Genomic DNA, 19,856 nt, shown 5'->3' with positions numbered 1-19,856 from the left:
ATGAAACAATATTTGCTTTGATATTTTTCTTGGTCTGAATTGATCCAGAAAGAGAGAGGACTTAATGGTGTGTGAATTTGTTATCAACTTGACCAAGCATAAGTTCTCATTTAAATCTATTTAGTAAATCTGTGTTTCATAATCAATTAGTAAATATGTGTTTCATAATCAATTAGGGGAGATGGAATGAGGCTAGAAATTTCGCCGAGCGGCTCCTCTACGTCCAAGGACAGTTAGGCTCCCGGCAGGCTGAAAGAGCCAACTTGGTACGTCGGTAGGAACAGCAACAGGGTGGAAATTTAATCCAAATCTTGGCTGATGCTGCTAGACTTGTGCAACTAGACATTGAGATCCCATATTGGGTCAACAGTGTTAACCAAGCTAGAATTTTTCTAGGAGTCCTAAATAATCTAGGACCAAACATAACTGCCAAATTGATAACCACAGCTGATGTTATTGCTATTTCAGAGATAAGAAGAATGGGTCACCGAAGCATAGACTTCGAACTAGGCTACACAGCCAAAGCCACAAGAATAGTGGAAAAGATGATGCAGATAAGTGGAGGTATCATTCCGAGGATGCGCCCAGAGAAGAAGTTTAGGCTGGATCAAGATGGGACATTCAGCCAGAGAAGAAGAGTGCAGAGGATGTAGATAATGAAAGAAATCCAAAAACCTTATCCCTTGAGGTTTGGATAAGGAAAGAATCAGCCTCCAGATCTGGATGCAATCTCTGTCAGAATGAGCCCTAATTCCAGCCCACTCCTTTTGGGCCGAGCCCTTTGTAGCCCTAATTCATGCCTATAAATACCACATAGTTGTGAACAATTGAAAAACGGATTTTGGAGGCACCAATTCCCAACCCGGCCTAAAATTTCAGCAGGCCTCGAAAAATGAAGCCTATCCCAGCCCTATACGGGCCGCCGAGCGGATCAGGCCAAAACGGGTCAAACAATTGATAAATTAATAAATATATTTATATTTTTTTTCTTCCAAAAATCAATAAATTAAATAAATTTAAAGAAAAAAAATCGAAGAGAAATTCGATGAAACAAATAACAACCACCAAAATAATCATATAAAAATATTACTCGCTTTCAAGTCGAAATAAAGTTAAAGGACCGCCAAAATGTTTGAAAGCTTAATCACGTTCGTAAGATGCTGAATTAGAAAAAAATATATTTTAATAATGATTAGTAGACTAAGAGTCTAAGACTAGCAGAATAGGGAAATATAATTAAATGATTATTTAAAAATCCTAATTGATAATTATTACTTATTAGACTTGTTTTAGTTATTATATTGGAAAAAAACACGACTTATTTTAGTTATTAGACTTATTTTAGTTATTTTAGTAATTATTTTAGTAGTTCGAAATCTAATTGACTAATTGAGTTACGAGCATGGAAACACGACTTACTAAGCTCGCATCTCATTAGCGATTTTAGATATGAATGCATACTGGCCAGATCTGGATGAGGACCATAACAGGGGCATGCAGAGCAACGACTCATTTTGGCAACACGAATGGGATAAGCACGGGGCTTATAGTGGATTGAGTGGTCGCAGATATTTTGAGTTAGCGATTGAGTGCTATAAAGGATTGAATTTGCATCACCATAGCTTTGGCTTTAGATCTAGTGATACTCTTCCTGCCCTTGATGTAGTATATAAGGTTCGGGGTTGGCTTGGAGTTAGTGTGAAGATTTCATCCAGGCTACGAAGTAGAGTAAACCGTTACTTGCAACAGCATATCCACAATATGCATGAGATCTAGGTGATGTTTGATCATTGTGGTCAGTTGACCAATCATGTACCGCCTGTGCTTATTGGGTCTCTTTATCGTTCTGTTTTTCCGGCTTATCTCTGTTTTGAATGAGAGACGATGTTGTTTGTTGGTGCATATTTCTGTTTTTTTTTTTTTTTGCATTAATTCATAAATAAATACAATTAACATTGTACTTTCTTGTCATATCTGAGTATGTGATTGGATACTTGCTTCCTTTCTTAGGGAACAAAATATGATGTTTCAGATAGAGATTTATTTTATCAGTTTCTCCTTATAATGTCCTTTTGGAATTCAATGTAGCTTCTCCTAACAAGCACCAATACGAATACGATACGGGAATGAAAATACATTAATTTCTCAAAAATCACAATATGAACCCAACGGGCCTAGGCAATTTTTTGGACCGGCCCGACCCGGCCCAAAATTTCAGCAGGCCTCGAAAAATGAAGCCTATCCGAGCCCTATATGGGCCGCCGAGCGGATCAGGCCAAAACGGGTCAAACAATTGATAAATTAATTAATAAATATATATATATATATATATATATATATATATATTCTTCCAAAAATTAATAAATTAAATCAAATTTAAAGAAAAAAATCGATGACAAATTCGATGAAACAAATAACAACCACCAAAATAATCATATAAAAATATTTCTCCCTTTCAAGTCGAAATAAAGTAAAAGGACCACTAAAATGTTTGAAAGCTTAATCACGTTCGTAAGATGCTGAATTAGAAAAGAATCTATTTTACTAATGATTAGTAGACTAAGAGTCTAAGACTAGCAGAATAGGGAAATATAATTAAATGATTATATAAAAATTCTAATTGGCTAATTATTACTTATTAGACTTGTTTTAGTTATTATATTGGATAAAAACACGACTTATTTTAGTTATTTTAGTAGTTCGAAATCTAATTGACTAATTGAGTTACGAGCATGGAAACACGACTTACTAAGCTCGCATCTCATTAGCAATTATAACATGACTTTGTAGCTTGACCAGAAAATACACCAATTTTCAATTTAATTGTAATTATACCATGACTTTATAATTAATTTAGTATAATAATATCAAAATTTAACATTAAATATTTTTTATTTTCTTTTCATCTCACAATATACTATATATATATATATATGTACATATATATTTTATGAATATACATCTATATGTAAATAATACTAATATTATTTACTTTTTAACATAGTTCCTATTATATACGTATAGGGGATGGCTACCGTGAGAATACCTCTTAAAATAAGAAATAAGAATTAGGAAAAATGAATGAATTTTATGTAGAACACGTATGAATTCGTTGTATAAAGGTATGAATTGCGAAAAATAAATCTTTGCTACCTTTGGGATTCGAACCCAAGACCATCAATTCATCCAACATGATGATAAATCAACTGTAGATCTTGATGATCTAAGGGATGAAAATGATTCTTATTTTATATCTTAAGAACCGTACTTATCTTAGCCCTCCCCTATACGTATATACATGTGTGTATATATATATATATATATATATATAGGGGGCGGTTATTCAATAAACCACCATTATTTTAAGAATTACGAACCACAAAAAATGCATGAATTTTATGTATAACACACATGAATAAACTATATAAAGGCATGAATTGCGAAAAATAATTTTTTGCTACCTTTGGGATTCGAACTCAGGACCATGAATTTATCCAACAAGGTGATGAATCAACCGTAGATCTTGATGATCTAAGGGCTAAAAATGGTTCATAATTTATATTTTAAGAAGCGTTCTTATTTTAATAAGTGTTAATAGGCAAAAATGTCTACTTTCTTAAGTTTTTTTTGTAAAAATGTCATCTCTTATCATACAAAGCATTCTATGCCCTAATTATGTGAAGTGCCTAATTTACCCTTTGATGTTGATGAGTTTGCTTGGTTTTTTGTGAAAGTCTTACACATTTGACCGATTTGACAGCCATCAGTCATAAAAGTCAACGATTTGACAGCTATCAGTCAAGAGTACATATGACCGGTGGGTCATGGGTGGCTAGATCATGTGTCCGGCCGGCCGGACACATGATTTTACCGGCCGAACACATGTTTTCACCGGCCGGACACATGATCTAGCCACCCACCGGTCATATGTACTCTTGACTGATAGCTGTCAAATCGTTGACTTTTATGACCAATGGCTGTCAAATCGGTCAAATGTGTAAGACTTTCATAAAAAACCAAACAAACTCATCAAATCAAAGGGTATTTAAAGAATAGGGCATAAAATGTTTTGTATAATAAGAGAGAACATTTTTACAAAAAAAGATAAGGAAGTTGACATTTTAAATTTTTACTCCTAAAATAAGTACACTTCTTAAAATATAAAATAAGAATCATTTTCAGCCCAACAGTTGATTCGTAACCTTGTTTGATGGATTTATGGTCCTGAGTTCGAATCCCAAAGGTAGCAAAAATTTATTTTTCACAATTTATACCTTTATACAGTGAATTAATACGCGTTTTACATAAATTCATATAAAGATTCATTAATCTTCATCATTTATTAATTAATTAACTATTATATTCCATATAAAGATTCATTAATCTTAATAAATATAGTTAATAATAAATGTGTATGTGTGTATATCTTCTTTATAATAGGATTAAGCCTTAATCTATGTGGCATGCTTAGAATTGTTCCATTTCAATAATTTACCATATATAATCTTCATCATTTATTAATTAATTAACTATTACATTCCATATAAAGATTCATTAATCTTAATAAATATAATTAATAATAAATGTATGTGTGTGTGTGTGTATATATATATATATATATATAATAATAATAATAATATTAACTTACATATAATCTAAATTAATAAATTTTACTCTCTCCGTCCACGAAAGAACTCCATATCTTTCTTTTTTGGGACGTCCACAAAAGAACTTCTTACTTGATGAGGAGTAATATATGCGGAGCTGAGAAATCGATTCGCCAGAGGAATCATTAGAACCAGAGAAACGGGTCTCGCAAGAGAAATGGCTCTCGCCAGAGAAATGACCCTCACCAGAGGAATGACTCTCGCCAGAGAAATCACTAAAGAGCAGAGAAATGATTTGCCCACGCGCCAGAGCAGAGGAATCGTCCGCCTACCGGCAAATTTACCATTATGCCTTGAACATACGGGGATCATGCTTTTAGAATTGAAGTTACTATTTTACCCCTAGCGTGTAATCTATAAATACCCCATGCACTCTCTTATGTAAACTACGTTCTCTTTACTTGAATACTACAACAATCTCTCTTTGTTCTCGGCAATTCAGCTTTCATTCTCAACTCTCACAATCCAACACTAGGTAAAATCCATAATTCACTAATTAAATCTCTACTGGTTCATTCACGATTCCCCACTTCTTATTTTTGGACTATACCCCACCACTTATAATCCTCTTACTTTTCACTTTTCACAACTCCCAACATTAATTATTATAACATTTTCACCACTCCCAATACACTCAACTACCTTTTATTCACTCAACAATATTTTTCTTAAAACCCGTGCCACTCCCTCCTAGGAAGTTCTTTTATGGACGGAGGGAATATTATTTATTTTTTCTCGATAAAAATTAATTTTAATAATTATATAATAATAATAATAATAAATGTGTGTGTGTGTATATATATATATGTATATATAATAATATTAACTTAAATATAATCTAAATTAATAAATTTTATTATTATTTTATCTAGATAAAAAATAGATTTACTCGTGTGACAAGAAAAAAATTATAATTTATATACAATAAATGAATTTAATTGAATGTTAGTGATTAGATGTATATTTGTTATTAATTTTATATTTCTCAAAAGCGTATATATTATATGTATATGTTGCAATATATTATACTGTATGAATTTATATATATATATATATATATATATATATACCTTCTTAGTTTTCAATAAAATTAATTTTAAATTGGGTTTGAATTGAGACATGCACGTGTATGTGAATTATAAACGAGTTCGGTCATTGATTTACATGTTTGAATAATAAGGCACAAATTCTATAACCGGATTAATTTAAAACAAAATCTTATTTTATAATCTATCAAAATAATTAAATTCTATTTTTATATTTTATAAATTATACCCGTACATTTTATTTGTATTGGGAAGAAAAATATATTTTTCATATCTAAAAACTTTATTTGTTTCAGTTTCGTCAATAATAATAATAATAATAATAATAATAATAATAATAATAATAATAATAATAATAACAACTTATTAAATTAGTAATGCATAACTGAAGAATTTAGATAAAGAACAATAGAGGATATGATGTTAAAATACATTAGAAATCTTTAATTATGTATTAAATTTATAATAATCTCAATCGAGTGAAGAATTCATATAAATCACCCCATTTCACATTGATTTTTTTTATAAGGTTTCACTAAAATAAAACTTATACAAGAAGAAGCTCTTGTTGCTCTCCAAATTAAAAATCTATATTTAATTGGTGGAATGATTGAGACTAATACAATTTGAATTTTCTCCAAGCGAGATGATTTTGGGAACCCAATTAAACGATGATACTCACAAGTTACATTTTTTCTTTCAAATTCCAAACGAGATGATTCTTGGAACTCAACTATAATATTTGAAGCTAATAATGCATAAAAGTTTGTCAAGATTTTTTCAAGTTCCATACAAAATGATGTTTACAAGTTAGTTATGATATTAGAAGCTTCAAATTATACAATCTCACAAGTCAAATTTGATTTTTAAACCTCCACATAGTGACGTTAAAAAAATTGACGCATAAAAGTTCATTTTTTGTATTTTAAGGTCTAGACGAGATGATGCTCAAAAGTTTGGTGTTTAAACATTAGATGTCGTCTTCCGAGCTTTAGATGATGATATGATCCTACATGATGGTTCAGACGAGATGATGCTCAAATGAAATAAAATCTTCAATATTGATATTTTTCCAAAATATTATTAAATAAAAATTTATATAAAAAAATATTTATTATTCTAACAAAATGTTAATATTTAATTAAGGAATATAATTCAGATTAATATAATTTTAACTATATTACCTTAAATTAAATAAATTTTAAAATAATTTATATATAAATAATTATTTATACAAAAATAATACTTCCCCGTCCCCCAAAATTATGTATGGAAGTTTATAGTAATGATAGTGGAGAAAGGGTCCGACAGTGAAGATATTGTTAAATAGATTATAAGTAAATAGTGTAAGTTAAAAATGTAAAATTATACTCCCTCCGTCTCACAAAAACATGAACAAAGAGAAATGCATGGGTTTTGAGAAATGTTAGTTGAGAATTAAAGTAAGTGGAAAATGGGTTCCACTTTGAAAGGTGTTGTGAGAGTAATGAATTAATTAAGAAAAAATAGTGGTGGGCCATGATGTACTAAAATGGAAATGTTCATATTTTTATGAGACACTCCAAAATGAAAAAACGTTCATATTTTTGTGAGACGGAGGGAGTAAGAATTAGTGTCTAAAAATAAGACATGCATAATTTTGGAGTACGGAGGGCGGCATCTATTTTAGTCGTCTACGCAAAATTTCAACAAATTGGATAAGAATTATGTCTGCTTGGTCAGCTCTCCGCCGATCTTCCCCGCTGACCAACCGCTTCTCCGGCAGCGCTTCCATTTCCGTCAATTCTCCGCCGCCGAACCATCTCCTGAATCTGCTCAGTTTCAGAAGAATCCTGGAGATGATCGAAAGATCAATTTGCTAGGATGGATTTCGGCCGGGGTTGTTACCAGCTCCGCCGTCGCCCTTTTTCTTCACTCCTTTTCTTCTTCTCCGCCGCAATTATCCTTCGCTGAATGCTCGGCTCCAGCCGCCGCCACTACATCAACAGCCGTTTCACACTGGTCACCAGCTCAAAAAAATAGTCAATCTAAATTTTTCTTCGGAGGTAAATGGAATGGTGATTTTTTCATGACTTTTTGTTTTAGAAGTTTGATTTGATTTTTTGGTTACCAAGTAGTGATGTGACATTCCCTAGGGAGTAAATAATAAGACTACATAAGAGTTTTAAATCTTATGTTTTCTTCTTCGATATGTTACTCATCTTTAAGCATAACATGCACGAGTATGCCCCATTTCAAACAAAATCGCAAACCATCCAAATCCACCTTCACAGAAAATCTTAAGCATAATACACGAATATGCCCCATTTCAAACAAAAACACAAACCATCCAGATCCACCTTCACGCGTCATAAACCTCCTCTCATGCATTGTTGCCCTCTACCTACCCATGGGGGAGAGTTCTCCCTACCCATGGGGGAGAGTTCTCGGGCGAGTAGGGATGTCTTTGACGTACAGCCCTTGAATAATCTAAACATATCCAGACCTTTATTGAAGCTTATCTGAAAAGAGAGACAAAATAAAAAGGATCATCTTCTCCACATAAACACGGCTGCATACTTTGGTTGCTCTAACAAGATATGCATAATAAAGACATAGGACAAAGACAAGACAATTATATATACCCTTTGTATGTCTCTGTTGTCAGTCACTGGCATGTTCTCATTGTTGTGCAATATGGTGTGCCTAAAAAGATTTAAGTGTGACAAATCCTTTATGATGTGCCACTTTACAGGAAAGCTTCCACTCCTTTTATCTAAATCCATATCTCTGTGGAAATCCACTGGGCCACTCATTTCTGCCATACCACAGAACTGGCCAAACACATTAACCTTGTTTTCACAAAGAGAAGAACAAAAAAAAAACACCAGTCAATACCAGTACATGAATAAAGGGAAATAGCATACTCAAGCTCATGAAAACATAATTATAATGTGAGAAAATGGTTACTGACAGAAAAGAAGAGGAAGATGGGGCAGCCAATTCTCTGGGCATCGTTATATGCAGCATTAAGCTTCCTGTTTCCATAGGGAGTGCATGACCACATGTTATGCTTAATACTCTTATGCACATCATCCTCACTATCTGACTTGATTAAGAAAAACTTTGTATTTGCATAAGGCATGTCTCCATTTGTCACAACCTGTGAGAAAAGAAGCACATATTTTTAGTATCTTTAAACCAAATTTCCTAGGATCTTGACATAAAACAGTCACTATCATCAACGGGGTGTGTGGGAGCTAAAAAGATTGAATCAGAAAACAAATTTGAACAAGAATACCTCCATAACCTCCATAACGGCACGGTATCTCCTCTCCTTGTCCATACCAATAACGGCAAAGTATCTCCTCTCCTGCTCCTCCTCCTCCAACTCTATATCATTAAGGACACGGATTCTGCAGTCACACATGTTTAGTTAGTAAAAGAAACTATATAAGAGAAAGTTGCTTTCATTAGAAAAGCAATCTAAAACACATAGTATTATTTATGCTACTTAACAAACTAACTTCATACAAACATAACACCATGGATATATTCAAAATTAATCTTTATGTAGTCCTCCAGTTTCAATTGTAAACTGTCAGGAAACGTACCCATTAGCAGCAGAATCATCGACATCTGCATCGCAGGCTTCATCGAAAGAGTCATACTCTAAAGTGTCATAAGGAGAAGTGTATATGCCTTGGCACTCATCCTCCTCCTTGCCTAAATAACCATAAGTAAGAACAGGGGATCCATTGATTGGCTTTCCACGGCGCATATAAACGGTGCTCTCAACATAACAAAAAACTTCTATTGGATTCTGATAATTATAAATACCAAGTTCCTTGCACTCTTTCTGAGTCCAATCATAAACTACTAGACGACAATTTTGGTCATCCCTTCCATTAAGAAACAAGAATCGGCCGTATATCGCCCCCTCTAATCCATCTACAGCACCACCAAGAGAGACATTAAACATTGTATCCCAGCACCCCAACCCTTCTCTCCATACCCAAGCCTCAAAATAATAACCAACTTCACTCCCCAAAGGCAAAGGCGTAGGGTCTTCATAACTAGCTCCTCGTCGCCCACAGAAAACAATACCTAACAAATCTTCTTTATCATAAAAATTGACAAGGCTAAAACGTAAGGTATACGCCTTTCGTGGTAAAGGCAAGTAAGAGAAGCTTTCCTCACTATAGTCGAACGATATAACTCTGGAGCCAGGCAAAGAAAGCCAATAACACTTGCCTCTAACATATGTAATATTACCAATACCAGAATTGCACATAAAAGCAGGACTCGGAATCTCCTTCAAAGAATCGTCTCTTAACGAATACAACTCAAAACTTCGGATCGGGTAACAAGGCCCTGACGCACAGTAATTACGATCCCAAATTCTTAGTATTTTGTAATCATCAGATTTAGAATCATAGCCAACACAAGCACCAGCCAAATAGGTCAGATAATTTGGAATTGGAGAGGCTTCCTTAGGAGGAAAGATCTGAACCTGTTTGGTTGTGGGGTTGCAAAGATAACTATGGTCAGTACGATCGATGAATAACAACAAACCCCCGCAACTGTTAAAACGAATAGGTTGGTTTGGATCCAAAAAAGGGAGGTCGAAACTTTCTTCAGAGATTTCAGATAAATCTCGCGGAGAAAGAGGAGTTACATAAGACATACCACGATTTCCATTGCTACGCATCACAAGAATCCGTTTCTCGTCGGAATTATTCATCGTCGATCAAAAATTGATAGATTTCGAAGAAGAAGAAAGGGAATGAACCCTAAACCTTTTTTTGAGCATAAACGTTCGTGTTGTTTGAAAGAGGCAATATATATATGACTCGGTTCTGGGCTGCACGGGGCCCCGAAGAAAATAGGGGTCCCAAAATATAGATTATTATAGGTATTTATATAATGGTATTTACTATTTCAAAGTGAAAATAAAAATAAATTGTTTGGTGGAGGCCTAAACCAAAACGACCGCAGCCGACAACAATTTATATTCATTATTAGAGAGCATGGCCCAGCTTTGACGATAATATAAACCAAATATCTGAAAAAGGGCTCTTTTATATAAATTGCTTTCATTATAGTTGGGCTTTTGCTTTCCAATTAAATGTGGGCATCACACGCTTTCACAGATTCCACCACTCCACCACCCTTTGCAAATATTTTTTCCCGTCGGTTCTAGAAAATACTACAATTAAACTATGAATATACTACTCCCTCCGTCCCATGAAGCGTGACCCATTTCTTTTCGGCACGGGAATTAAGAAATTGATATTTTGTGTGTTAAGTGTGGTATGTGAAAAAGTGAAAAGGTGAATAAAGGGTAAATTTTTTGCTATTTTTAGAAACAGGTCAAGCTTCGTGGGACAATCCAAAAAGGAAAGTGGGTCACGCTTCGCGGGACGGAGGGAGTATGATATATGGTTATTCTTGAAATAGGTGGATTCCATCTAATAAAAAATTAGGTGGGTTTCAACTAATTACAATGTTTTAGTTGATATATATATATAGGGAAAAGATCAAACGAGAATGAACAAATATGGTGAGAATGAAGAATGATTGCATAAGCCAGTATATATATTGCATAAAATGTTTGTAACAAAATTTAATTAATTAGATTAAATTTTCGCTCCCTCCAAGATTCGAACCAAGGTAAAAAAAATTTATGCAATATTATACTGCAACTTATACAACACTATATAATGTCTTATGCAGTCATTCTCATTTCTCCCGAAAAATAACATTCTCAGTATAACTCATCCATATATATATACATTAAATTTGTAGATGCATGAACATATTTAATTAGATACTTAGATACAATGAATAGATAATGAATAGATAGATGCATGAAAATATTAATTAGTTACATCGAATTGATAATTATATGAATTTGTCTATTAAACATGCATGAATCTATTTAATTTAAATATAAAAATTCTTTAAGCATATTAATTAATTAATATATAGCTATATATATATATATAATATAATTAAAACTAAGTTAATTATTATTAATATGATATTGACGCAGTTTTTTTTATAATTAATTTAGCTTTTATATATATATTTAATTTACTAAGTATTTATTAGTTCGCAATCTAATTGAGTTACGGAAACACGACTTACTACTGTGGCATCTTATTAGCGACTTTAGCGGCAGCTATTTTAGACGTTTACGCAAAATTTCAACAAATTGGATAAGAATTATGTCTGCTTGGTCAGCTCTCCGCCGATCTTCCCCGCTGACCAACCGCATCTCCGGCGTTCAGCGCTTCCATTTCCGTCAATTCTCCGCCGCCGAACCAACTCCTGAATCTGCTCAGTTTCAGAAGAATCCTGGAGATGATCGAAAGATCAATTTGCTAGGATGGATTTCGGCCGGGGTTGTTACCAGCTCCGCCGTCGCCCTTTCTCTTCACTCCTTTTCTTCTTCTCCGCCGCAATTATCCTTCGCTGAATGCTCGGCTCCAGCCGCCTCCACTACATCAACAGCCGTTTCACAATGGTCACCAGCTCAAAAAAATAGTCAATCTAAATTTTTCTTCGGAGGTAAATGGAATGGTGATTTTTTCATGAATATTTGTTTTAGAAGTTTGATTTGATTTTTTGGTTACCAAGTAGTGATGTGAGAACGTTTTTTGGTGCTGTGCAGAGGCATATAGAAGGAAGATATTCTTTAATTATGAGAAACGCATTAGAATGCGGAGTCCTCCTGAGAAGGTATTTATTTTGATCCGCCAAATGAAGGATCTGCATTCGAATTATTGTAAGAATTGTCTGCACTGTATTCGTTCGGCCTAATTTGTGCTAAACTGATTGGAGCACACCTAATATTCTGTTTATTTTGATTATCGAGTTTAATCTGTTGGTTGCACATCATTCATTGGAATAACTACATAGAAATCACAAAAAGGTTTTACGGTATGTGTTGGTGCTTTTACTTTCTCATTTAACTGAGAAGATTGAAGTTGAAGAGTCCTGAAGTTCATTCAGATCCCTTTTGTTCTATCATTTGACTGATAGTTAGGCGGATTGCGAGAACCTGGTTTTCGAGAGCTCACTAGGTTATTGTTTTCCTTGTGATATCAAGAGGAGCTCTTTAGCACAAAATACTGGAGGTGATACTGGCATGACATGGATTTAGTACAATTGATTGAGCTGCTAATTGAATAGAATACACATGTGACTATAAATTGTTAGATATTTAGTCTTCTCTTGGTGGTCTTGCAATTGTAGACATTGTGGAACAAAGGTGTCGAACTTCTTTTCGTTTGTTTTATTATTTTAAAGACATTTATAACTTCCATGCTAGCTTGATTTTACATAAACAGCTAATTATATATGACCGGTCTTTCCTTCTGAAGGTGTTTGAATATTTTGCTTCCATTCGTGCCGATGATGGAGAAGTTTTTATGACACCAGCTGATCTGATGCGAGCACTTGTTCCTGTATTTCCTCCCTCTGAATCTAACCTTGTAAGAGATGGATATCTCAGAGGGGAAAGGCGTCCGGGTGAATTGCATTGTGCGCCATCAAACTTTTTTATGCTTTTTGACACAAATAGCGATGGTCTAATATCATTCAAAGAGTAAGTTATCACTGTTGCTTGTGTTATGTATTTCCTTATTTTTTTCACTTTCTGATTTCTCCCTTGTAGTTATGTTTGTCCATTTTGCCTTCTCATATGAAAATATGGTTTCAAGCAATACACATTCTCTGTGGAAAATGGCTGCCTAAATGACTAAATTTTCTAATGTTCTTCAACAGGTACTTATTCTTTGTCACGCTTCTTAGTATTCCAGAATCAAGCTTTTCGGTAGCATTCAAGATGTTTGACCTGGACTGCAACGGGTAGGTACAAATTTAACCATTGACCATGACTGTGCACAATTTGAAAATAGGTTTGGTAAGGTTTTTCATGGACAGTTCAAATATGTAGATGGATATTTTTTGGCCTCGCCCCGTTGAAACCTCTTCCTCCACATATCAGCTCTGGTATCTATACTTAAATAGTACTTTCTTAAGTTGGATTATATTTCCATCATCAATGTAATATATTATATGTGGAAAAATGCACCAACCTTCTCCTGGCTGATATGTTTTTGCTTTATCTGTAATAGCAAAATAGACAGAGAGGAGTTTAAGAAAGTGATGACTTTGATGCGAGCTCACAATAGGCAAGGTGCTGTACAGTGTACTGGACTTCGTGCAGGGCACAAATTGCATGGATCACTGGAAAATGGAGGCTTGTTGGAGTATTTCTTCGGAAAGAATGGCAAAGATCTTCTTGAACATGATGTGTTCGTCCAATTCCTAAGAAATTTGCATGATGAAGTAAGTTTATCTTCTCCTCCATCTGAAAGTCACAAATTAGTTGGCACAGAGTAGTTACCTCGTTAGAATTAGTGTCTCATGGTATAACAGTTAATAGCCGAAGTGCTCTGTGCCACTTGCTATAATATTCACTAATTTCCTGAAAGGCTAGCATCCTTCATTATGTTGGCATCATCACTTGAGTTCTTGTTTGTCATAGTGATGATATATCCTTGTAGCTACTGTCGTAATCACAATCGAATTACTGAATTAAAGCATCATGAAATCCTTGTTAGTGCAGACTTGATATTTCTTACCCTTTTCCCTTTCGTGCTACTTGTGATGTTATATTTATTAATTTTCTTGAGCACTTTACAGATGGTGCAATTAGAATTTGCTCATTACGACTACAAATTACGAGGGACCATATCTGCCAAGGACTTTGCACTGTCAATGGTTGCGTCAGCCGATTTGAAGCACCTGAGTAAGCTGCTTGATCGTGTTGATGATTTAGATAACCAGCCAAATATTCACAATATTCGCATTACCCCTGAGGAATTTAAAAGTTTTGCCGAGATACGGAGAAAGTTGCAGCCCTTTTCTTTGGCACTATTTAGTTTTGGACATATCAATGGGTTATTGACGAGGAATGATCTACAGAGAGCTGCCCAACAAGTAGGTGCTCGTACTCTGCTTTCTGTTCCTGTTCTTCTTTTTGCTTCTAAGTTTATACCCGCTGTTCCTTTCCATTTACATTTCCAATCAGGCATCTGTCTTTTTCGTTTTCTTTGGGTTGAATGGTAGCTCGTAAGAATCGCCTGCATTCTTCATTCTCAATGGGATTATGGTCTGCGCAATATATAACTCAGACGCCTGAAAAAGTTGTTGATCATGTGCAGGTGTGTGGGATATATCTCACTGACAATGTCCTGGATGTGATCTTCCACGTTTTCGATACAAACGAAGATGGAAGTCTAAGTTCAGACGAGTTCGTGAGAGTTCTGCAAAAGCGAGAAAAGGATATAGCTCATCCCACAGAAGCAGGTTTCTTTAGCTTTCTCTCATGCTGTTGGCATTGTTCAAACGCAAACTCGATTTCTGCTAAGATGTTATCCTCGTGAGTTCGAGTTTCACCAACATCGCGACAAGTCTTATTTGTCATAACCTGCTACACCTAACATCTCTCCATTGTAATTCTTGGTTCCAGTTGAACTGATAGGGAGCAGATTTCGTAATCGAAATGTATAGTTTTGTATAATATAAACATCTCACTATTATTGTTCCCTTCTTGTTGGTGTATATTAATATAAGGACTCGATTTTAGTTGGGTTTTGAACTATTTGAAGGATAAATTAGTCCTTTTCACTCCCTCTATAATAGGGGAATTTAAATCACAATTATTTCACTAATGAGTAATGATAGTTTACCTCGTGCTTGTCTCATTGGATATTCATATTTTCTTAGCTTTTCTATAATCATAGTTTTCCCAAAGTTTCTTCATTCCTAGTCTACTTCACGTTTTGCTAAAATATACATGAGCTCAACCGAAAATATTCTAAAAATAAAAAACGAAAAGAAAAGAGCACTATCGATGTGGAATATGCCAATTTTTCGTTTATTTGAAAAAACATGGGTCCCACCCAGAAATGATTTGTTATTGCAGCGTAGTTGCGCTGTCCATTTCCCTCTTAAAATTGGCTGTCACAATGTTTGTCGACGGCGACGGCCACCCTCTCGAGAGCGCGTAGCTCCACGCCCCCATCTCCGGCTGAATAGGAAAATGCATGACAGTGGAGCTGTTACCACATTCCTCCACGATTGAATAATGGTGTAATGGACCTGGCGCGTAACTGCGGACCCGTTGACGCCTAATTCAAAAATATTAATAATAATTAAAAAATAGAGAGAGAGAGGGGGAGAGAGGAGGCGGCATGACCACCAAGTGGAAATTAGAAACCCTAGAGAGAGAGTTGGAATTTGGAAATTAAAGACAAACATCCCTTTTCTTTTGCCTTTCCCAGAAATTCTTCTCAGCTGCCTTTGTTTCGTTTTCAGGCTTTATTGCGTATCCCCTGCTTATTCACCGGCAAAAATTTTGCTGCCCCCTTTTTTTTTTCTTCCGATTTTTCAATACTCCATTATCAATCAATCAATACTCTTGATTCCTGAAGCTCCTGTCTCCGAGGTATGCGGTTTTATTCCATTTTGGCGTTTTCGGATTTTGTTTTCTGTGTGTTATGTTTTAATCTGTAGTTTCTGGTATTGGCTTTGTTGTTATTTTCTAGTTATTAAACGAAAGATTGTTTTTTTGGAAGCGTTCCATCATTTGTTTTACATATAGGTCCCTTTTCATGAATGCAATCGATTGATTTGATTCGATGTGATTTAAGGTGGGTTTTCATTTGAGCATTTGAGATATGGGAAAGCCTACTACTGCGAGGAAGAAATTCCAGATAGGGTCGAAATCCGACGATGCAAATGCGAAGCCCGCCAAAGCTGCGGAGCGCAGCTCCAAGGCGGCTTTCGATGAAGACACCGCCATCTTCATCAACATGTCGCAAGAATTGAAGGAGGAAGGGAACAAGCTGTACCAGAAGCGCGACCACGAGGGCGCCATGTTGAAGTATGAGAAGGCCCTCAAATTGCTGCCCCCGAGCCATATCGACGTTGCGTCGCTGCGGACTAACATGGCAGCTTGCTACATGCAAATGGGGATTGGTGAGTACCCGAGAGCAGTAAACGAGTGCAATTTGGCGCTTCAAGTAGCTCCCAAGTACAGCAAGGCTCTGCTGAGGAGGGCGAGGTGCTACGAGGCTTTGAATAGGCTCGACTTGGCTCTGAGAGATGTCAATAGTGTGCTGAGCATGGAGCCCAATAACACCACCGCGTTGGAGATTGCCGAGAATGTGAAAAGGGGGATTGAGAGAAGTGGTCTTCAGATTGAAGACAAGGAAGTTGTTTCGCCCCCTGGCAATGTCGAGCCTACCCCAGCACCAGCGCCTGCCCCAGCGCCTTCACCTGTTTCTGGGAGAATTGCCAAAGAGAAAGGTAAAAGGAAGAAAAATATCAAGTTTGAAAAGAAGACTGTAGTGGAGCCTGCTGTGAAGAATGTCAGTGAAGTTGAGGAAAAGAAGACCGAGGATAAGGTGGTTGTAGAGGATAAAAGAAGTGTTAAGGAAGAGAAGGTAATTATGAAGTCGGTGAAATTGGTTCATGGTGAGGATATACGATGGGCACAGTTGCCGGTGAATTGTGGGGCTCGTTTGGTAAGGGATATAGTTGTGGACAGATTCCCAAGTTTGAAGGGCGTGCTGATCAAGTACAAGGATCAAGAAGGCGATTTGGTTACTATCACCACGACTGATGAGCTGAGGGTGGCTGAGGGACTGGCTGATCGTCAAGGATATTTGAGACTGTACATCGCTGAAGTTAGTCCTGACAAAGAACCTATTTATGAAGGAACGGGCATTGAAGAGGCATTGAGCAAAGGTCATCAGAAACCATTGGTGGTGACAAAGAACATTCATACAGACGACAAAGGGCCAACGTGTATTGAGGATTGGATCGTCCAGTTTGCAAGGCTGTTCAAGAGTCATGTCGGGTTTGACTGTGATTCATACTTGGATATTCATGAAATGGGAATGAAATTATATGCAGAAGCATTGGAAGATACTGTTACAAGTGAAGATGCACAAGAGTTATTTGATATAGCTGCAGCCAAGTTCCAGGAGTTAACTGCTTTAGCCTTGTTTAACTGGGGAAACGTTCACTTGTCTAAGGCGAGGAAGAGGATGGTTACTGCTGAAGATAGTTTAGCTGAATCCACTGAATCCTCACTGGAGCAGGTTAAAGATGCTTATGATTGGGCACAAAAGGAATACACAAAAGCGGGCATGAAGTACGAGGAAGCTCTAAAAGTCAAGCCAGACTTTTATGAAGGGTATCTTGCACTTGGCCTACAGCAATTCGAACAAGCGAAGCTTTGCTGGTATTATGTGCTCGGGAGCAAGTCTGACTTGGAGATAGGCCCATCTGCACAGATATTGGAATTATATAACAAGGCTGAGGATAGCATGGAGAAAGGGATGCAAATCTGGGAAGAAATGGAAGAACAGCGCCTTAATGGACTCTCGAAATTTGAAAAAGATAAAGCTTTGTTTCAAAAATTTGGATTGGATGGTTTATTCAAAGATGTCTCAGCAGATGAAGCTTCTGAGCAAGCTTCAAATATGAGGTCCCAGATTTATCTCTTATGGGGTACAATGCTGTATGAGCGTTCTGTCGTGGAATATAAGTTGAGTCTACCATCTTGGGAAGAATGCCTTGAGGTTGCAGTTGAAAAGTTTGAACTTGCAGGAGCATCAGCAACAGATATTGCTGTCATGATCAAGAATCATTGCTCGAATGAAACTGCTTTAGAAGGTAGAATATGGTTTTGTTTTTGCTTGTTTGACGTTTTCCATAAATGGTTCTTACACTTGCTCATGCTCCCCCTCTAATTTGTTTAATGTAGGATTCAAGGTCGATGAGTTAGTACAGGCGTGGAACGAGATGTATGATTCTGATAGGTGGCGATCTGGTGTGACATCTTCCCACATGGAACCACTTTTCAGAAGACGCTCTTCCAAACTTCATTCAGTTATGGAGAATCTTGAGTGACCTTTGCTTATTGTTGGTGATTAAATAGAAGGCAATAGCATCAGAATTGTTTCTAAATGCCCTGTGGTTGTTTGCTTACCCCCAGAATCTTTAGGTGAGTTGATGCTGCCGAACTTTTTTTCTCTCTGTCTATTTCATTCTTGCCACAAATGCTGCATTTAATGTCTGATAGAATGCTCCTAAGGTATGATATGATTGCTCCATGTCTATGGTAGAACGAATAATTGATTTCTAGTAAGAGCTAGGTGTGTGAAAGAGGCAGTTCTACTAGTTCCACGTCTTGTTTTTGCAAAATTGTGCACTTTGATAGAAATTGGAGATTCTACATGGAGTATTCCACAGCAGTATAAATTTAGATGAATTTCTCTTACCATGCCCCTCGATGATGCTGTAAATGGATGGATAATTTGAAAAGAAGCAAGACATTTTGCTATTGAAATTACCCTTATTTCAAATTTTCAATTTGACATAATGCCAAGAGGACTTGGGCCGTTTCTTGAATATATGATAAGCGTACATAAAGTACTTTTTCTTGATTTTTTCTTTTTGTTATTTGAAATTGTTGTTGAGAGATGGAAACTTGTTGGTTGCTTGTTTAGCCAAAACTGTGTTAAGATGTATTTCAACAATTCTTTGTAGTTGAGGGAAGTTACCTTCTCATCTGATGAAAATTGCCATTTTATCTTGCAGGTCACAGATAGTTGTTGTGGGTCTTTTCAGTTTGGTTGAAGCGACGAAAAACACGCTTCAGCGTCTCAATTGCCTGTTGGTTCGTGGCAATATTGTTTCCTTTTTGTTGGTTTAGTTGCAAAGTTGTTTGATTTGTTGTTTGGCTCTTTGGGAAGAGTCCATTCTCAATGTTTTTGGGTAGAGATGTTGAGAGAGAGAGAGAGAGAAGAGAGAAAGAGTGAGAGCATACATATAGAAATGGGATTGAATTGTAAAGTATTTTTGTGGTGGGTATATAAATAGATTGCATTTGTTTGGGATACTAGATTTTCAGCTTGGCCTTTTGCCTTTATTCTTGGCCTTTCAACTTCATGTTTTTTACATTACATTACTTTTACATATGGAGGGTGTCTCTATGTGTAGTCTGCCTTTACCTTTTACCTTCATTCTTGTCTTGTGCTCAATTTATCTCATTTTTATGTGGAAAAGTTTCAATTTT

At 35.9% G+C, this 19,856-nt stretch overlaps 3 protein-coding genes across 10 annotated transcripts; 2 read left to right on the top strand and 1 right to left on the bottom strand.

The window, feature by feature from the left end:
- Positions 1-7,237: 7,237 nt before the first annotated feature.
- Positions 7,238-10,590, bottom strand: LOC131015576 (uncharacterized). Of its 6 annotated transcripts, none has more exons than XM_057944009.1 (6): positions 9,307-10,590; positions 9,003-9,108; positions 8,667-8,855; positions 8,338-8,544; positions 8,040-8,214; positions 7,238-7,689 (listed from the first exon to the last, which is right to left on the bottom strand). In XM_057944009.1, exons 1-5 carry the CDS (start codon positions 10,434-10,436, stop codon positions 8,062-8,064), a joined length of 1,785 nt encoding a protein of 594 aa, XP_057799992.1. In that variant the 5' UTR covers positions 10,437-10,590; the 3' UTR covers positions 7,238-7,689; positions 8,040-8,061. The 6 variants fall into 6 exon arrangements, with proteins under 6 accessions (XP_057799992.1, XP_057799993.1, XP_057799989.1 ...); XM_057944010.1 differs by having other exon boundaries at positions 8,053-8,214; XM_057944006.1 differs by having other exon boundaries at positions 8,994-9,108; positions 9,307-10,538.
- Positions 7,625-15,368, top strand: LOC131015577 (calcium uptake protein, mitochondrial). Of its 2 annotated transcripts, none has more exons than XM_057944012.1 (7): positions 7,625-7,758; positions 12,369-12,436; positions 13,081-13,304; positions 13,484-13,567; positions 13,837-14,050; positions 14,408-14,704; positions 14,929-15,368. In XM_057944012.1, exons 2-7 carry the CDS (start codon positions 12,416-12,418, stop codon positions 15,148-15,150), a joined length of 1,062 nt encoding a protein of 353 aa, XP_057799995.1. In that variant the 5' UTR covers positions 7,625-7,758; positions 12,369-12,415; the 3' UTR covers positions 15,151-15,368. The 2 variants fall into 2 exon arrangements, with proteins under 2 accessions (XP_057799995.1, XP_057799994.1); XM_057944011.1 differs by lacking the exon at positions 7,625-7,758 and adding an exon at positions 11,818-12,265.
- Positions 15,369-15,752: 384 nt separating this feature from the next.
- On the top strand, positions 15,753-19,801 carry LOC131015575 (protein PHOX1-like). 2 transcript variants are annotated; one of them, XR_009098571.1, is made up of 4 exons: positions 15,753-16,214; positions 16,420-18,451; positions 18,543-18,782; positions 19,379-19,801. XR_009098571.1 is itself a non-coding variant. In XM_057944004.1 (3 exons), the coding sequence occupies exons 2-3, from the start codon at positions 16,447-16,449 to the stop codon at positions 18,686-18,688; spliced, it is 2,151 nt and encodes a 716-aa protein (XP_057799987.1). In that variant the 5' UTR covers positions 15,753-16,214; positions 16,420-16,446; the 3' UTR covers positions 18,689-19,801. The 2 variants fall into 2 exon arrangements, 1 of the variants encoding a protein (XP_057799987.1); XM_057944004.1 differs by having other exon boundaries at positions 18,543-19,801.
- The last annotated feature ends 55 nt before the right edge of the window (positions 19,802-19,856 follow it).

This window comes from Salvia miltiorrhiza, chromosome 3 (assembly GCF_028751815.1).
Source record: "Salvia miltiorrhiza cultivar Shanhuang (shh) chromosome 3, IMPLAD_Smil_shh, whole genome shotgun sequence".
Taxonomy (NCBI): Eukaryota; Viridiplantae; Streptophyta; class Magnoliopsida; order Lamiales; family Lamiaceae; genus Salvia; species Salvia miltiorrhiza.
The sequence above is the reverse complement of the archived record's forward strand: the minus strand, read 5'-3'. Positions and strand labels throughout refer to the sequence as shown.

Coding starts and splice junctions, on each gene's coding strand:
- LOC131015576 (XM_057944005.1), bottom strand. CDS start 10,436: ATGAATAATTCCGACGAGAAACGGATTCTTGTGATGCGTAGCAATGGA. Junction 9,109..9,306: donor GATGATTCTGCTGCTAATGG/GTACGTTTCCTG, acceptor GTGTGACTGCAG/AATCCGTGTCCTTAATGATA. Junction 8,215..8,337: donor ACAACAGAGACATACAAAGG/GTATATATAATT, acceptor CTCTCTTTTCAG/ATAAGCTTCAATAAAGGTCT.
- LOC131015575 (XM_057944004.1), top strand. CDS start 16,447: ATGGGAAAGCCTACTACTGCGAGGAAGAAATTCCAGATAGGGTCGAAA. Junction 18,452..18,542: donor GAATGAAACTGCTTTAGAAG/GTAGAATATGGT, acceptor TGTTTAATGTAG/GATTCAAGGTCGATGAGTTA.
- LOC131015577 (XM_057944011.1), top strand. CDS start 11,923: ATGTCTGCTTGGTCAGCTCTCCGCCGATCTTCCCCGCTGACCAACCGC. Junction 12,266..12,368: donor ATCTAAATTTTTCTTCGGAG/GTAAATGGAATG, acceptor GGTGCTGTGCAG/AGGCATATAGAAGGAAGATA. Junction 12,437..13,080: donor TGCGGAGTCCTCCTGAGAAG/GTATTTATTTTG, acceptor TTCCTTCTGAAG/GTGTTTGAATATTTTGCTTC.